At 35.0% G+C, this 20608-nt stretch overlaps 1 protein-coding gene across 8 annotated transcripts in view; it reads right to left on the reverse strand.

Moving 5' to 3' along the window:
* The window catches only part of LOC127985674 (rap guanine nucleotide exchange factor 6), a 69706-nt gene that overhangs the window by 40572 nt on the left and 8526 nt on the right, over positions 1 to 20608 (reverse strand). For 6 of the 8 annotated variants that reach the window (XM_052587722.1, XM_052587723.1, XM_052587719.1 and 3 more), the window contains exons 2-6: positions 17846 to 17916; positions 17437 to 17493; positions 15144 to 15227; positions 12396 to 12465; positions 9346 to 9453 (exon numbers count right to left, since the gene is read on the reverse strand). In XM_052587722.1, coding sequence (XP_052443682.1) covers positions 9346 to 9453; positions 12396 to 12465; positions 15144 to 15227; positions 17437 to 17493; positions 17846 to 17916 — 390 coding nt within the window. Of the gene's footprint in view, positions 1 to 9050; positions 9162 to 9345; positions 9454 to 12395; positions 12466 to 13605; positions 13752 to 15143; positions 15228 to 17436; positions 17494 to 17845; positions 17917 to 20608 lie in introns of those variants that run through there. The other 2 variants (XM_052587725.1, XM_052587727.1) reach the window with 2 other exon arrangements.

The following is a 20608-nucleotide window of genomic DNA, read 5'->3' on the forward strand; positions in this document are numbered from 1 at the left end:
CCCTCGAGACACATACATCGATTAGACGCTCTGCCACTGAAGACGGCGCATCTAGGAGTGAGAGGCACGGAGAGAAGCCCGGCAGAAAAGCATGACATCACCTGTGCTGGGAGGGGTGGGGTGGGATGGGGGGACTGCATTAGAGCGATTGGCTGCGCGGAGGAGAAGAGAGGAAACGCGAGCGTCTTTATTGATCAGACAACAGCCAGCGTCTTCTGCGAACTCCACTGTGCACAAACACACGGGGAGCATAAATCACTGCTGGAGGAGACGGATGGTGAAATCCGCTCATTATATAAATGTATTCCTTCTGCACACGCACCGTGATCTGTTGCACTCTTTTATGTGCACTTCTGCAGTGGCATAAGGAAAAGAGAGCCTATAATCAGGCTGGGAACACAATGCAAAACACTGCATTAAAAACGCTGCATGTCATTTTTGCTGCAGCTGCAACTGAGGCTCTCGCTTCTTCTCTGAAGATGTAATGGGAAGTGCGTCTGAATCCCATGCCTGCTCGCCTCAGAAGCTGAAACATGACATCATCTGTTTCAGAGGCAGCCAATGGGAGCGCAGCACATGGAGCTTCCCGAGGACTGAGCAGCTTATCATCCCTCAGTTTGGTTCGCTTCAGGCACAGATCAGAATCAGAGACGCAGCACGTAACGGGAAAGACTTGAGAGCGGAATCCCAAGATGGCTTTTCTGCACGGTTACATCACTGTATGTATTTGATATGAACACTTAACATGTACCTGTTTTCAAACGGGAACAGTAAGTGTACACAGAAATGGCACGCAATGCAGTGGTGGTGCAGTTCATTTTAAAGCTTGCAAACAGCATCAACGCATCACACCTCAGGTTACATTTTATTCCACATCTATGTAAAAGTACTTTTTTTTGCAGCTACAAGAGATGCAAATATTTATCCAGAATATGCATATTTATTATATTAATTGAAATAATTTCTTTATTATTTAAATCACAAATGCACACACACAGAAAAATATCCCTACTACATTATAATACATGTAATAATAATATTCATGTGATTTAAATGTTCCCCAAAACAGTGTGTGTGTGAAAACAGTGATGTTTGTTTTTAGTCTCCATTTAATGCAGTCAACTATTAGTGAGTCATCATGTGGTTTGATTATAAAAATAAAATAAAATGTAAAAAAATATGTTTTGAAAAAACAGAAAATATTAGACAGGTCAACTTGGTAGAGCCTTAAAATGATGTTGAGATTTATATTTTTATGTAATGTAATTTGTGTTATTAACTTACATCTAGCACAGTAATACTGAGTCAACCAATGAGGTGGGCTTGAGGCGGGACTAAAGGGTTTGTCTGACCAATGGCAGCGAGGGGGGTGTTCAGGGGAAAAAACACTGCACCTTTAATATTTTACACATATATATATATATATATATATATATATATATATATATATATATATATATATATATATATATATATATTAACTGTGTAAGCTATTGTGCAACAATTACATAATTGTAAAAACAAAAATAAAATGCATGATCAAACATTTAGGTTACCTAAGAGAGGAATTCATTTTCCAAAATAATTTTTTAATTTTTGCTTTGGTACCGAAATTTGAACCGAGAACCGTGGATTTTCACTGGTATCGGTACCGAATACTGAAATTTTGGTACCGTGACAACAATACACAGAACACACACACATTATGTAAACAAAAAGTTTTATTTTTGATTGCGATTGATAATTTGTCACCACTAAATTATTTATATGACCAGTCAAAAGTCATAACTGTGACAAACTGAAGTTTTTCTAGATTCTTTCTTCTGTTGAACTCAAAAGAAGATATTTTGAAGAATGTTGAAACAGAAGTAAGAATCTCATACAGATTTTAAAGGTGGGTAAACAGAAATTTTTTGTATGAACTATCCCACTGCAAACCTGTTTATCCATGTTTACTGAGCACATGAACAGACCTGCGGTGAGGCTGTAGAGAGCGTAACCAGAAGACACACAGGACGTGCTTCCTGTCTGACGGAGTGTGTAAGAGTTGAGTGTCATGGCTCGAGCATTAAGACACACAGTGCATCAGTGCTGGAGGACAGCGGCGTCTCACGGCTGATTAATGCGTCTGTGCTGTAACTAATGATGCTGTGCTGTAACTGTCTGTGTGCCCACGGCTCTCGCTGTTTCTGTGGCTTTTAAAGGAGTGACAGTGACAAGCCGGTGGGACTCAGAGCACCAGACAATACCTCACCCGCAGGCTTGGTATTCATCAGCTTCTTCATGCTAATCAAAATATGCGCTAGCAGCTCACTAGAAAAAAACAGAATCAAATGAAGTTAACTAATCAAAATGTTTTTACAATTCATTAAAAGCTTCTGCAGTCAGTAAAATGACTGGAGCTTATTCAGTTTTAATCACTGGAGAACCAAAATTTGTGCATATGTATTTGTTCTTAACCTCATTCGAATGTGACAAATTATGACATTAATGTGACAAATTATGACGTTAAATGAATTCAAATGAACTTAGAATATTTTAAATAAGCAATCTAGGTTAGTCATTTGCATAAACAAGCCCTCTGTAACAAACGTTCGGATTCAAGGGATGGAGAAGGCGGGAACCGACAGACATTTAAATAAAACGTTAATAATAAAATAAACACAGAAAAGCCCCTGACATGCACAAACAGAAACAAAACACAAAACAAAGTCCAGCCTGTTCCTCTCTCGTCTTACACTATCATCACTCCTCCTTTTATCCTTACAATACAGATTGTGTCAAAGCACTGTACAGTATTAAATAGGAACATACTGTGTCAATAAAGCAGAATGACAATACTAAGCACTCAATTTTCAGTTAAATGTCATCATCCAGCTCGGTTCAGTTTAAATAGTATCTTTGCAATCAAGTGGATGACATCGCTGGATATTAATTGTCCCCTGATCATTCTCAGCAAACACAAAAGTCAGTGTGCGTCATGCTGAAGATGAATGTATTTTTATTATAACTTGCACTTAAAACTGGCGCAAATATTAGACAGTGTGATTTTAATTAAATATATAAATGCACAGTAGTAAATGCTGCTTGACTTCTGCAAGTGCTGTGAGTTTGAGTCGTTTATAATGTGCATCTGAATAAATGATGATTAATTAGTAAATAATAATAATTAATAATAAATACTACTATTAATAATAATAATGTTATTTTTGTTGATAATAACACCAATAATGCTATTTTTATTATTGTTAAATTGTTTATCATTATTATTATTAATAATAATAATAATAATATTGTTATAACAACATAGTGCCTCCAAAAAGAATGAGCTACTGGTTAAAATTAAATTAATTTTTAATTCATGAGAGTTCATGAGAGTAGTCTAACTGAACCAGATCAAAATATTATTTAAACAGACAAACATAAATAAAATATTAAATACATTAATAAATAAAACAAAAATAAGATAATAAACAAAATAACTTGTTCTAGAATTGGACGCTGCTCCTTAAGTAAGTTTTCCTCACAAAAACACTGGGGAAACAGCACATGAACTGTGTGGACTGCTGATATGATGATTTTGTGTGAACACATCAGACTCCATTCACTGTAATAAGTTTTTCCAAAGTTTGTGTTCCAGGGAAAATGACCATTTTTACAGGATCTACTCAATGTCCAGTATTAGGGAGTTACCGTCTGCAGGGTTCACCCTCCACTTCCTGCTATTCTTCCAGCTCTTCACACACACACACACACACACACACAATTCCTGTAGAGTGTTCTGGGATCTAAAGCACACACGGCAGAGTGAAAACCATCCATCCTGAGAGATCTCCTCTGCTGTAAGTGGATGATGTCATCCTCTAAATGTAGATCTTTAGAGAGATGCTCCCTCACACGAGTCCACATGAAGCTTCTCATGCAGCACAGTCAATCGTTCATTTTTCCAAACTGCACTGATTCTCGAGCACAAGCACAGGAAACAAGACGTGCACTGCTTGACAGTTTAAGGTCGCTCTGACTTCATTACACTGAAGGAAGGCCCCGGGCCGCCTCTGATACAAGGATATTAGAAACACCGACTGATGCATCGACCAGCGTTTTATAATTGCATTGAGATTCCATAAACTGGAGCGCTAAAATATTTTAGTGGAAAATGAAGTTTTTATGCCTTTTTTTTTAGTTGTGAGCAGAAACTGATTCAAAGTGCTTCCTTCATAATTAGCATATTGATAAAGTGTTTCATGTGCATGCATGTTCATCAAGGCTGCATTTACATGATCTAAACAGAAAAAAAACTATGAAACATTATAGCAATTTAAAATAACTGTTTTATATTTTCATATACTTTATATTATAATTTATTCCTGTCATGCAAAGCTGAATTTTCAGCATCATGACTCCAGTCTTCAGAGTCACATGATCTTCAGAAATCATTCTGATTTATTATCAATGTTGGAAACAGTTGCTCTGCTTAAAATTTTTTGGAACCTACTTTTTTTAGGACTGTTTGATGAGTAAAGTTAAAAAGAACAGCATTTATTCAAAACAGAAATGTTTCTATATAAGTCTTTACTATCTTTCTTTTCATTTATTTAACATTTCCTCGCTGAATCAAAGTATTAATTTCTTTCAAAACAAGAAATAAAAAAATAACTGACCGCAAATTTTTGAAGGGTAGTAAAGATTTCTATTTTATATAAATGCTGTTTTTATGCTTTTTATTAATAAGAGAACCCTAAAAAACAGGGTTCCAAAAAAACCCCAAAAAACATTAACAATAAATCAACCATGATTTCTGTAGGGTCATGTGACACTGAAGACAGCGATTATGAAAATTCAGCTTTGATCACAGGAATAAATTACAATACAAATATATTTAAATAGAAAACTGAAAATTGCAATATTTTATAGTATTGCTGTTTTTATTTCAGTAATTTAAATCAAATAAATACATAGGCACTTTAGATTTCCGCGATGCAGAAAATGCTGAAGGAATTGCGGGATCCAGTCATAAAAATGGAATTCACAGTTTAACGCGGAATTTCATGGAATTTGTCCATTTTTTTATTAATTAATCAAAAGTAGCTCATTACACTTAAATAAATCGCGATTTGGACTAGTATCTGTAAATATTAAGCTGCAAAAGTCGATTTAAACATGAATCCTGCATGTTCTGCGTGTCTTTGTTAATGAATTGGGTAGACATGTGTTTTGTTAATGACACACACTGAAGCGTGCGTGACGCTCACGGTAATTTTACCGTCTGCTGTCTCACTGAATGAAGACATAAAAGACATAAACAACATCCTCAAAACTGTTCTGAGAGTCACTTCATGAGCATTTGACCGTTTCATTTGAGTTAAACTAGTGTCATATCACATACACAGATCTGTAAAGGTGTTCATGGCAACACGTCAAAATAAAAGTCTGGTTTGATTTGAAGACATTGCTCCAATTACTATTTTTCAGTATAATGCACATATCCTACTACTACTACTAAAATGAAACAAAGATTATTTTTTAAGGAATATAATCACACAACATTTCTTCCAGGTTTTAATTTTAGTAGTAAATCCCCTTTGTTTGCCAAAAAATTAAGTTTGCCTAATATTCAATAATTAAAAGACAAATGAAATTAAATGTTTTATGCCTTCATTTGATAACCAGAATTTTTTTAAATTCACAATAAAAAAATAAAAAATAAAAAATTCATAAGGGTACTTTGAGGAAAAAATTGAATAAATTAAGTTGTTTTATGCATTCAAATAATTTGACATGCTAAAACACAGAATTTGGTAACAAAAAAATATGGTGAGAAAAAATTTTAACATTTCATAGGGCCCTAAACATAATTTTTGGTAAACTTTTAATAAACCAATGTGAAAATTTCTACATTTTATGATTTGAATAAGAAATGCTTTTTGATTAATAAAATAGAGTTTAACTATTAAAAAGGATTCGAGAAAAATTCACTAAAAAAAAACTAAACATTTATATAAACATTAAACAATAAACATATTTTTACATCCACATAGCAGACAAAACACTCATAGTTGCTGAGTCTGGATACCCTGAATTATATAATATTTCTATATCTTTCCATATAGTTGCTCTCTATTCTGCTGTTTGGCTATTTTTGGTTATTGCAATGTGACTGAACCAAAATCAAAGCATCCCGGGACAAATCACAGGACACATTTTCGAGAATCGCAGAGTGAAAGAGGCTTTACTCTACTGTTACACAACTGCTGTTTACACGGTTCAGGAAGTCTTACAGTCGTCTCTGCAGACTTCTGATCTTGTAAGTTCAGGAAACACCTTGAGCTCTTCATGAGAAATGGAGGAAGAGATGCTGGAGAAACACAGCAAGTCTGGTGAATCTTCGAGGCTTGACTGTCAATCGATGGCCCAGACGTCTTGCAGACTTGACAGGAAACACAGAACCACAAACCTGCATTCTGCTCTTGTTTTCTCATGTTTCCGTCTCACTACACATAACAACTGAGCCTTTGTTAACCCACACTACCCTGTCCTATCTGTTCACTCACTCAATAATACACTAAACACACGCTTGTACATTCAATCGACTGAATAGAACTCTTCTGTGATGTGAAGTGATTTTAAAAATAGATTTATAATGTTAATGTCATCACAGAGGGGACATCAGCAGACTCGAGGTCAGCAAGTCATCAGGTGCAAGTCTCCAAAAACTTGCTAAAGATTTATGATAATAATAAAAAACAACAACAACACATGCACACACACACACACAAATTTATACATGAAACTACTGATTAACATGTGTGTGTGTGTGTTTATATGTGTGAGCACATGTATAATTAAATTTTTACTGTTATTATTTACTGAATTTATTATAATTATTTGTTTTACAGATTTTTTCCACCTTTTGTATCTTGTTTTTACCTATGTTTCTCTTCACCACTGCAGCGGTCATGTATCATTTACTAATGCAAATAAAACAACCGAGCCGCAGGAGATTCAGAGGGGCATTTACATAAAATAAACCTCATCCATCACTTTACACCAAAACTTTATCGTTCTAACAGTGTTTAAGACTCTGAGACAGCATTCACAAGCATTACTAACCCTGTAAGACCAGGAAAAGTAAGTATTTTGAAATACAACACCTCTGGACAAAATATAATTTAACTCATATGGTATATGTAAGCAATATCACAATATCATACAAGTGCTGTGCAAATCGTCGTCAAAATTATTCCAATACTATCGCTAATATTCGATATATCGCCCAGCACTAAGTTCAGTGAATAAGAAGTTAATATTTTATTATTTTAGACAATGTTGTCAAGTCTATAAAAATAAAATTGACTAATTATTTACTCACCCCCATGGTCCAAAAGAGTATGTGTAATAAATGTTATGTTGAATCAAATACAATTATTTTTGCTGAAGCTACTTGTTGTAATGTCTATTTGATGCTTGAACGACTTTGAATTATCCTTTGGGAGTAATTTCTCTGCCAAATTTGATGTTTGATTAATTTGTGTCCAATTGGATTAATTAATCACCACATCATGTAATTAATTAGATTAAATGTTTTAATCACTTTACAGCCCTATATATATTTATATATACGTGTGTGTGTTTCTGTGTGTGTGCAATAAGTTTGCAATAAGTTTGCATATGTGTTTTGATGAAAATATATATTTGATTCATCCAGGCTCTTATGGCTCATAAAGTATGATATAGAGACAATATGGAGAAAATTTTTTTTGGTGCAGATGTTGATATAAATCAGTGAGATCTTTATGTTTACATAAAGAGATATTAATATCAGTCGTCACTCTATACCTCCAATAAAGTCTTAGTAAGATGATAATTAAATGCTTAGCTTGATGATCAAAACACAATGCAATGCAATACAATGATGATTAAGAGATGAACAAACAAACATGATGATCATATTTGACAGTCACTGATTTTTAAAAATAAATAAAATGATGTCTTGATAATCAAGTAAAGCCAAGCTGCTTCAGTCTAGCAGGTGTTCATCTTAAAATATTACGAACAATATCAAAGTTATTTTTATGTTAATTTATATAAATCAATAAAAGCACGAGCTGAAGATTGTACAGTTATACTAAAAGGCCTCCAACTCTCAAAAAGACAGAAGGCATGTAGTAAACTGTGAGGTTTAACAGCTATCAATGATTGTGCTCATCATTTAGAGGCCTTAGAAATGAGCATTTCAAATATAACACAGTCGCCTTACATGCTTTCTTACAATAAACATGTGCTTATGTGCCCCATGAATGCTGACCGGCTGAGAGACAAGCATGAAGTACTTCCACAGAACCAACATATGCTGTGTCCCAATTCCCATACTATACTACCTAAATAGTATTAGAAATAATTAGTATGACACAAATCATAATATGTAGAAAAGAATATGCCCAGATGGTCTACTAGTAGAGATAAAAATTTGAAGTGCGGATGGATGTGCAACACATTGCGCGATGGACGAGGATTCGATCAGAACTACAAACACACATTTTAAAAAGTGTTTAAAAACTACAAACATGGCGGATATGCGAGAATGACAGACAAGCAGAGAGATAAATAATCAATGTCTAACCTGATTAAAAAATACTTATTTAATGATATTTGGCATTACACTGTGAACTTTTCTACGTTTAGACATTAACTTTTAAATGCATATGCATTATGCAAACATATGAGGAGAGTTTTCATGGTCATGATAGAGGGGTGACTGGCAGATCAACATGCCTGTTCATTTCTCTCCAGTACGGTATTAAATGAAATGTGGATGATGTTAACTGTGACGAGATGAGTGACAGTGCTGTTTAAACAGTGACAGACGCACGTAACTAAACCACAGGGCGACTGTTAGAGACGCAGTTATGATGAAGAAGCATGTCCCAAAGCTTGCTAACTATTCTGCTACATACTCAAAAGCATGTACTTTTTCTTCACAAAAGAGGACATACTTTTAAGGCATAGTATAAGTAGGCGAACTGGGACGCAGCAAGAGTCTGAGCGCTTACCTTCGACAGGACATGACATCAGCACAGAGAGAACAACAACAGATTCAAGATGACAGTCTTTCGCTGTCTACACGGCCTCTGCTAACAAACTACCAGCAGCAGATAACAGAGGAGTGTGTCCAACCGATTACTGAGAAGCCTAACTGACAGCTACTGATGCTATCAGGAGAAGAAACTCCCCAGAACACCAGGAGAACGTCACACAAGTTTCTCAGACGTGCTGAATTCAGCATTTTATTTCCAATTCTAACACTAGAAATCAATCTGACTGAAGTCAATGATGGTGGCGTCTTACCGTGGCGTCTACGATCAGCTGGCGCTCTCCTCCGGCGTTCACCGTGTGGACGCGGCGGCGCGAGTTTCCCTGCAGAGCCGCGTCGTCGCTCTCGCTGCCGTTCTCCACCTGTAAAGAGCCAGATTCAGAGACGTCAGCCTCCTGGTTGAACATCCAGTTCTTCCAGATCACCGAGAGCCTGTGGAGGCGCAGGAGACTCATCTGGACGCCGTTTACATGCTACACGGGACGAACGAAACAAACGTTTGTCGTGCTGGAGAGACGGAGTTGGCGAGAGTCACACAGCAGAGCCACAGCTTCCTGTAGGAAGCCGTAAATACACAAATATCCCCTGCGAGGAGAAGCACCACGTCCCTAGTGAGCCCTTTGTGTAGCGTGCTGTGTTTGAAACTGTAAATATAGCCAGTGTTTAACTTCACGCACTGGTAGTGTGTCTTAAGAACATGTTTCCAGTCACTTGCATATCACATCATAAGCTGTTTGTTGTTGTTGTTTTGACAACAAAACATAAGTAATATGAAATAGCTGTCTCTTCTGATACACTAAATAAAAACCTCAGTTCTTCCTCAGTATTTTTGTCTTTTTCATTGCAAATCTTTAAAAGACATTTAAATCAATATACAATTCCTTAAGAAAAGGACAGATAAAGTCTTGTTTTCTGAGAAACTGATTGAAATGAAATGAGTTTATGATTAAAACAAGAACAAATATCTGCCAATGGGCTTAAAAAATCGACTTAATTCAAAGGGAAAACAGATATTAACATATATTCGTTTTTTTAAGCATTAACTCACTTTATTTTGTTTAATTTCTAAGAAAACAACACCTCATATGTTAATTTTGCATCTCAAGTAAATGTATGTGTATTTAAGGATGTTTAGATATTGGTTTTGGAAAACAAGACAACAATACAGAAGAAGATATTCATTAATAATAAATAAAAAATAGCTCTGATTTAAGGCATTTTAAGGAAACGTGAAATTTTGCTATTGTAATCCTTTAAAATAAAATTCTGGTGTGGTTGCTGTTGTAACATTTTTAGCTTTATGGAGAAAAAAAAGCATCTGCCATATTAATTTTATCCTAAAATTGCACTATATTCATCTAACGACAGACAGCAAAACAAAGCTAGGCTTTTTCATCGGGTGAATTGGTTTAATTAAAGTGTGTATCAGCTCTGTTCAAACCATAGCGTACCTAGACTGCACTTCAATTAATAAATGACAAAATGCAATCCCAGAATGCATCACAAGAAAATCCATGCTACATAGTGGATGAGTCGAAAGAATGCTGATGTTTCTACTGAAACATATTAATAAAAATAGACATATCCAGTCAATACGTGTGCACTGAGGGTGTTAATAAATGTTCAATTATTGTGCCATTAGTCTTGTGTGCTTCATGTAGGAGTGTAATCTGTCAGAGTGTGAGTGCTCCCTATGAAGGAGGTGCATGGAGTGAAGACAGAGACGGGCTGTCATGTCGGAGCAGAACGCTCATCCATCAGGCCATTAATCTGACATACAGCTTTAAGCATCCAGGGGACAGACGACAGGAAAGATGCATCTGGGTGTTTGGCTCTGGATGAGTGTGTGAGAGATACACGGGTAAACGGGCTGTAAAAAACTATACCACAATATTCTCATGACGCAGACAGACTGTGAAACGCTACAGTGCTGTTACATTATACACATCGTCCAATCAACTGAGCCGCCTTAAATTAATAGGGGTATAATATTAGATATATTCTAACGTTTAATGTTTGGTATAGTTCATTCAGTTGAGCGCATATCGTAGGGCCCTGTGAAATTAGATTTTTTTCCAAATTCAGTTTTTTCCATTTTCATCCCCCCCGCCCCCTTTTTTTAAGGTTAAATTACATTTTATTAATCAAAATGCAAGTCTAATTAATTAAAATCAAGAAATGTATAAATTTTCACATCAATTTATTAAAAGTGTAACAAAAATTACGTTTAGGGTCCTGTGAAATGTTTTATTTTTTCGGTCACACTTTATTTTAGGGTCCAATTCTCACTATTAACTAACCATTAACTATGACTTTTGCCTCAATTAACCCCTTATTTGCTGCTTATTAATAGTTTATAAGGTAGTTGTTAAGTTTAGGGTATTGGGTAGGATTATGGATGTCATGCATTATATGTACTTTATAAGCACTAATAAACAGCAAATATGTTAATAATAGACATGCTAATTAGCAACTAGTTATTAGTGTGAATTGGAGCCTATACTAAAGTGTTACAATTTTTTCTTCATCATATGTTTTATTTTTACCTAACTCTGTGTTTTAGCATGTCTAATTATTTAACTTAATCTATGAAATGTTTTTCCCCCTCAGAAATACTGTTGTGTTTTTTAATTTTTCTAGTTATCAAATGAAGGCATAAAACATTAATTTTATTTATCTTTTAATTACTGAAAATTAAGCAAACATTTACTATTAAAACTAAAACATGGAAGTGTTTTAAAACATGTGTGTGTGATATTTCATGTTTGCATCATGCTGTTGTTTTACAGAACATTTATAGTTAATTATTTTCAGTCCTTTTGAATTTGAATTACCTAGACTTTTGAGTATTTTTTAAAAGCATTTTCAATATATTATTTTTAAACAAATAATACGTAAAATACAAGTTTGTACAAGATGCAATTGTAGTTCATGAGTCTTTTCTGCAAAGATATTTAACAAGTGATTTGTTTAACATTTACATCACGTTGACAACTTCATGTGTGGTGCACTTGGAATAGAATTTTCTTTAGCTATAGAGGCTTAATAAAGAAAAAGCTACTTGAATCATGCTGTAATTAAAATTTATAGAAATATATTCCTAGTGAATGTAATGTTTTCAGACACTTAACGGCATGTTATTTACAATTAAACCAAAAGGAAGTTGTCACATGCACTGGTGAAGCGCCAGATCAGGCACTGTGTGTATTCGGAAAGCATGTTGTGATTGGACGTCTGTTTCAGTCAGTCTGAGGCCGGAGCAGATGGATGGTGCAAGAGGAGATGCGTCTAACATGCCACTCACCACAATCATCTCAGACGGCTCTAAAGTGATGCATTCAGAGCCTCGGCGTCCTCCACGCTGCGTCCCAAAACTGCAGTGACACAGAAACAGAGAGTGGAAATAAGAGCATGAACCTCTCTGGATAAATCACTTCAAACTGACATCTCAATCACATTCATTCCCTCCAGAGAGAAACACATGGTCATCAGTATAACAGTTGTTCAATGCAGTAGTCAGAGAACCATCGGCTTAGACAGTAACACCAAAAAAAAAAAAAAAAAAAAATACTGGCCAAAATAAACAGGCGTATCTAAAAAATAATAATAATAATAATAATAATAATTTGAATATTGTGAAAAAGTAATTTTTTTGTAACTTATTTTAAAAAGTGGAACTTTAATATATTCTGGATTCATTACATGTAAAGTAAAACATTGTGTTTGTTTGTTTTAATTTTGATGACTAGAGCTGATGCAGGTTTATTTAGGTTGCTGTCTCTTTAAGACCTCATGCATGGGTCAATATGATGTTGCACATAAAAGCGTGCAGAAACTGTGAGAATTATGCGCAATACCTGCAACCCTGCACCGAAACTCAAGCCCTGCTGTTGTTAGCAGTAAAGCTCACTGAAATATATTTTTAAACTGAAAATGCATCTCTCAGTTTGTGCTCTCAGATCACAGCGCAGAAGCGTCATCACTGAGTGAGTGGAGCCAGAGGGGGGTCAGAGGTCAGGTCTGCTTTGACATCTCTTCACACTCCAGCGAGACTGAACCCTGCTGTCACACGAAGCTGTCAGAAGCGTCCCGGCTCTCAGTGAGAGATCGTTCGCGCCCCTCTGTGGACGAGCACAAGTACTGCAGCTTCAGTGCCAGCGTCGTCTCACTCAAACTCTCCAGAATCCCTCCGTCTCCAGCCTTCTCTAGTACCGGTGTCTATTATTGTGATGCAAGCATGCATCCAGACATGAATGATTCCTCAGGTCGTGTGTTTTGTTGAAGAGTGTGTGCTGCTATTTTACACTTCATTTTAAGGTCCCGTTCTCACTCTTAATGAACTACTGACTATGACATATGCTGTGTGTACATGACAACCCAGAGCTCTGACACCGAACCCACAGAGCACCAGCAGCCAGAGATCGCAGTTAAAGCTACACGACACGTGAGCACAGCCTCCTCACACAACACACAGATCTGAGTTCAGAAGTCACAGAAAAACCACTGTTACTCACAGAGACGAGTCGACGACGTGCTGACAGAGACGAACAGCTCACTCACACCTTCAAGAACGAATCAGGCGCTGCTACAGGAGCCCGGCGTGTTTCAGATGAGAGTTTCTAACTATCGGCTTCAACCAGAGAGCGAAAGCAATGCAGTCAGACCGGCTCAAAGCATCCGAAACATTCCCACTCAGATTCTTCTGTCTGGCAGAACAGCTTCCTAGTTCTGAGAAATCCTGATTTCATGCTCTGAGACTAGAGAAGGATGAATTCTGGAATCCTGAAGGGAAACGGCTCATCAATGAGCAAACTTCCCGGTTCTGTGCTGTGGTCTCCGTGTGTGTGTGTGTGTGTGTGTGTGTGTGTACGGGGTCTGGTCACAGTAGTGAGGGGTGAGGGCCGCTTCCTGTCTGTCTGTGCTCATGACACACACAGCTGGAAAACTCTAGCGGCATGAGTTCTGCATTCCTCATTGCCCCTGACCCCTGCAGAGGTCAGCAAACACACAGGGCACACACACACACACTTCCCTTGTTTCAGGACAAAACACACCCACAATGAACACAAACACTCCTGTGAAAATATGGAATCTGAGCGAGCTAAAAAATCATCTTTAAGGTTGTCCAGATGAAGTTCTTAGCAATGCATATTACTAATCAAACATGAAGTTTTTATATATTTACTGTAGGAAGTTTACAAAATATGATCTTTACTTAATATCCTAATGATTTTTCAATCATTTTGTCCCATACAATGTATTGTTGTCTATTGCTACAAATATACCCAGAGACTCCAGACTGCTTCTGTTCTCCGGAGTCACATATAGACATGTGCTGTGAGTTTAATTTGCATCTGTTATGCCAGTTATACTTTTTCATATTCATATAATTTCCAATATTTTTGTGGACAGATGATTACAGCATTTAATGCTTTCATGCGTTTTAGACAGATTTGTAATGAGAAGCATTTATAAACCTATTAAAGGTCTTACTGCTAGAATAAAAGCTTGATGGTTTATCTCTCCGAAGTGAAGAAATTAAGACATAAATAGTCATTTTATTAAAGTAAAAACAGTGTAGAGCAAAATAATAAATTGACTTATCATGAAACAATTTGTATTTTATTTTTCAGAGCAGTAGTACATTTCTGCCTTAGAAACAACAATAATAAATATAATAATAATAATAATAATTACATTTGCTTGTAACTTGCTAAGCTGGGTATTTAGCAATTTTGACGCAATGTATAGAATAAAAGTTTAAAAAAGTACACTAACACTTTAAAAATCAAAAGTCAAACTCTTGCAAACACAAAAAAAAAAATACTCCCAATTTTCTTCAAAATAACACATGAAATAAAAATGGTGTCTGAAATAAAATCTTGTTATTTAGTAGTAAGATGACTTTCTAAACCATCAGGAAGTCTGGTGCTGGATCGAGTAAAGAGGAAGTGAAACTCCTGCTGTTTGAGCCGACACAAATAACACCAATGACATCATGACCTCAGCATGCAGCTCACACACGTGTGGAAGAGTGAGGAGAGGTACATACCAGCACCGCGCCAGATACATGTGCTCCTTGACCAGCACTGAGCCCGAGAGCAGGACGAACCAGCACGAGGAGATGCTGTCAGCACTGGAACACAAACACAGTCACACTTCAGCTGTATCTTACTGCCACAGTCTACCTTTACATGCATACGAATAATGGGAGTATTCTCAATAATCATGACCATAATGATGATGTTTACATGTGAGGATCAAATCTCATGCAATTTCCAATTATTATCCGTTTTTCAAGGATTTCCCCCAATTTTTTTTCCACCTTTGCAAAAATGATCTAGCCAAAATGTGTTTTTTACTGTTTTGTCTCGCTTTTCAAAGAAAAAATCAATTACAAAACAATAACAATTTAAAAATATTTTTATGACACTGAACATTTTTTTTACATTCTAGCAGACATTATACCAACAAATCACAACGTAACTTAAAAATTACTCAGGCATATATTTATTTATTTATTTATTTATTTTTACTGTAGAAATAAATGCAGCCTTGCTTCTTTTAAAACATTAGAAAATATCTGTTTGTGAATGTTACAATAAATGTTATAAACTGTGTCTGAACGTTATAATATATGTATTAACCCTCAAAGACCAATACAGCCGCCCACGCCAAAAAATAACTGTTGTTTTTTAATGTTTAATATCTTTTAAACCACTAATCCAATCTGAATGCTTTAAAAGGTGATGTAAAGCAGAGATTCTCCACGTTTTGGAGATATCCCATTTATCTCATTTGGATATATTCAGAGGCGCCGTAGTGTACGTGATTACATCATCACATTTTGACCACATTGATTCGTCAGAAGAAACCAATGCATTTCGTTCCTCTGAGCCAAACGGAAATGATTGTTGATGCTTAGTCCCACCCCCGAGCCCAGATTGGTTCAAACTCTCCAATAAGTTTTCTTTTGAACTACTACTTAACATATTTCTTTGGAAATATGAACGAACACAAAGTGAAAGTGCACGAAAACAAACACAAAATAACAGATTTGCATGAGAAAACTCTCTGAAAAAGCACAAAAAACACACGACAGAGAACTTTGACATAAAACAAATCCAAACCAAGAATGAAACAGTGGTACATGTTTAATAAAGCACTGGGATTTATGCCTTGGGTCGCTACTCAATGTCCCGGTAAAATCGATTCTGACGCAGATTATAGTCAGCGGATTGATCATTTATATTATGTTTAAATAATTATATAAATATATCGTTTCTAAAAGTAGTTTCCACTATTTTTTGTGTTGCACTCTGAATACTTCTCACTCATTTTGTGTGTAGTTTGTGAATCATCTGCATTGTTTTTGCACTGTATTGTTGAAGACAATTTGTGCAATTGTTTTTACTATATGCTGCATAATTTGTGTTTATTGTTCATACTCAGATTGAAAATATATTTCTCAGAAGCAGACAAAAACTTGTTTTGTTTGGTTTGGTTATCATACAACACTCTTTCCATTTTCTTTACTCATTAAAATGATTTTTGGACACATCGCTATTGTTAGTTAATGAAATGGTTTTTTTACTTAAAAGCGCATGGTATATTTAAAAAAAAAATTATTTGGTAAAAAAAAAAAAAATGTAAAGTGTAAAACACCCAGACACTACTTTCTAAAGAAAAATATCCAAACTTTAGGAGTTTCTGTTTGAGTACACAGTAAAAACACCCAACTGTTGCTTGCATTTTTGCATGAGAAAACATTGAGACTTTAAATAAGTTAAACTTAAACTTTTAAGTTCTCCTGTTCATAATGATATATGGCATTGATGCTGACTGCTAGAATAGGTCTGAAAAACAAAGAAAAGTGCAGGTGTGTCAGGCGCCCCAAAAATGTTCTAGATCTTTAAGGGTTAATGAAGTTGTTGTAAATATTATTATTGTCTCACTTTTATTTTATTTTACTGATCAACAGTAAAATTACAATACTAACATTTATGACGGAGCTTTTATTTTGTTGACAAAAGCAGATTAATAAATTATTCTCATTATGAATTTGGGAAGATGTTTGTCACATGCATCACATTGTGACATGCCTTGTAAAAAATGTATTAGTATTAGTACTTTTGTTACTATTTAGCAACTGTCTATATAGTCTATATTCATCTATATTTAAAAGGAGAAACCGAAAAAAGTATATACGTGATATATGTAGATAAACGAAACATAAACAAAGCAATGACAATGGTTTAAATGGTTTCAGTTTTAGGTAAAGGTGATAAACCTGCTCTCTATCAGTATGTGCTAGCAACACTACTAACATGCAGAGGTGTACTTACTAGAAGAGAACATGGTTAGCATCATAGCGCTCGTACCTGGCCGTCATGCACATGGACCTGAAACACAGAGAGAAGCTGTGATGATGATGATGATGATGTCTGGTCTTTTGTTAATCAAGGATGCATTCAATTAGTCAAAGATTTCCAATCTTATTCTGCACGATCATATGTTAGAGCTCTTAATCCGACCCTATGCCTAAACTAACAACTAGCTTACTAACTATTAATAAACAGGAAATTAAGGGTTAATTAGTGCGAAATCAATTTGTTAACAGTGGGAATTGTTCTCCAAACTAAAGAAAGCGTGATCACATCGGCCTAATATTCTGATGTCCTAATGTTGACCGATAATCATTTCCTGAAGGCATTATTTGATGCATCTGCTACTGATCTGTTGAGTCGGTCTCACCTGAGCTGATGTTCTCTGAGGTGACACAGCACATCCATGTGGAACAGATGAGTGTAGATGGTGTTCAGGTCCTACACGAGACAAACACACACATTAGTGACACCTGACGCTCTCTCAGCTCAGATCAGCATCAGGACCGTTCGTTCACACTGTGATCGGCTGATCCGATTGACATTATTTGTATCTGTGATGAAGATATGACGGTGTATATATCGGTGTATATAAACAGACAGTGGTGTGCATTAGCTACAGAAACTCATCTTTTCAAAAACATATTCATATTGAAATACAACTAAATAAATCAAGTTTAGTGTTGGGGAAAGTTACTTTTAAAAGTAATGCATTACAATACTGTGTTACTCCCTACTACTTTGTTACTTTTTATGGAAAGAAATGCATAATGTTTTCTCATGTGGGCTCGGGTGGCTTGATTATTTCTAAAATAAAAAACAATTCTATTTTTGGCACATGTAAAAGTCCTTTCGCACCAAAGATTTAACAAAAAGACGCCAGGCTGAAGACAAACAAACCTTTATGGGCTGGCATTATAAAATGCATGATGAAAAGATTTCCTGATTTCTGGGAGGGCTGTCAGTCAATACACGGGAAAAAATAAGTAATTCAGTAACTCAGATATAGTCTTGCATATAAAAAAAAAAATACTATGTTACTTTGCTGGTTCCTTGGAAAAGGTAATCTGATTACATCATTTCCACATGGAAATACTGGCAAAGCCCAAATAAACCCGATCAAACAGCACAGACATGAGCAAACAGAGGACGCTTCTTCCAGCACCGTAACACACTTCAGCTCATGACTGGACAGAGCTGCCATTGTGCACTGCACCACAAAACATCCATTCAGAAACACGGACAAGTGAACAAACATCTGAACTGAAAACAACATCTACTCATGACTCCAAATGAAACCAATCCTGTTCTCTGCTTGGAGTTTGTTGTGCCACAGGACTGTAGGGGTTGATTAAAGTAACCTCATGCATGCACTAAACAAGCAGACTGCTTCCCAGAGAAACGTGTGTTTACGTCTACATACAGTCGTCAGAACATCATTTCTTTTATTGTATACTGTAGATATTATACTGTTGTGTATATTGAGTATTGGGGTGTAATGGTGCACATGAGTATCACTTTATTTCTCCCCTTCCCTACTTCTTGTTTTGCTTTTTTCTATATATATATATCCATTTCTTACTATAAGTAGTTTTTTTTTAGCATGTGTGTTTGTCAGTGTTATTTTTTAGGATTACTGTAAACTACAGTTGTTTCATTCGTATTATTTGTATTTGTTATTTATTTTAATTTCAGTTAAATTATGTCTGAATTAATTATGTCTGTATAGGTTATTTATTATGTTTTAATTTTATTTAATTTGAGTTATTTTAATACTTTAACAAACTAAATGGAAATTACTTAATATATATATATATATATATATATATATATATATATATATATATATATATATATATATATATATATATATATATATATATATATATATATATATATAAATGTGTATATATGTGTGTGTGTGTGTGTGTGTGTGTGTGTGTACACATATGTAGTAGTTTTTTTGGTGTTTGTCTTAGTGTCTTTATGTTAAAATCATTATTATACTCTTTTACCTTTCGTTCTTTAGTATTTTGAATAGTTTTTTTTTCATTTAAATGTTAAGGTTTGAAATTTTGTTTTATGCATTTGCCATCTTTACTTAATTTCTTTTTTTTATGTGTATAGGTAGTATTTATGCAGTTTTAGCTTTTAGTTTTGGATCTGTTTGTAGTTGTTTTAATACTACATTTGATTGCTTCTGTTGTCCTCATTTGTATGTCGCTTTGGATAAAAGCATCTGATAAATGACTAAATATAATATATTAATAAATTCTGGTATGGGTCTTTCGGTTCGGTACGCATGTGTACCAAACAATCATAATTTATTTTTAAAGGCGCTCTTTGATGTGGCGTGACTTATTGCTCTATAAGAGAAATGAGAAAGCCCTGAAAAGAGCATTTTGAGAAATATTAGACTATATACTTTATTATATTTGACTTTACCTGTTAGACATGTCTAAATTATTTAAATAAATTAAATGATTACATACACAACAACATATAGAAACATTTAGAAGTTAATTGAAAAAATACATTAAGTGCAATTTACATGTTTGCGTACACGTTTATAATCTGAGTGTTGATTATTAAAGTTGAAAATAAATAGTATTTTAATTTAAGTTTGGGCTAACCTGATGTAAAAGGGCTCCCTATAGTTTAGAGAAGAAGCTGAGGTTGATTTTTATCCCACAGAAAATTGTAATTGTAGCAATTTGTTCAATAAACCGTTGTTTAATTTAAAAGAAATGTTGTTGTTTTTTTACTCCTGCTGTACCGAAACTGTGATATCAAAACACAGGTACATAATGCAATCAAATCATGTATAGTTTGATCACTAATTTATGTGTTTTTATATATATCTGGTCCTGTGCGGTGTCTGTGTAATAGCAGAATGATAGTAAAACTCAAGATGCACTTAAAGTTGACAGAAAGAGAGAGAGATTTGTTATTTTTAGATTATATCCGAAACATGTAGAAATATTGTTCGCCACTGAATGAACTGATTAAAGGAATACACTAAATTAAAAGAAGATAATACAGTTGTGTTTCGGTGATTAAACCAAATGTTGTTAATAAACCTGTTTTTGTATATATATGTGAACTGTAATGAAAGCACAAGACCAGGTTTTAA

This window comes from Carassius gibelio, chromosome B21, assembly GCF_023724105.1.
Source record: "Carassius gibelio isolate Cgi1373 ecotype wild population from Czech Republic chromosome B21, carGib1.2-hapl.c, whole genome shotgun sequence".
NCBI lineage: Eukaryota > Metazoa > Chordata > Actinopteri > Cypriniformes > Cyprinidae > Carassius > Carassius gibelio.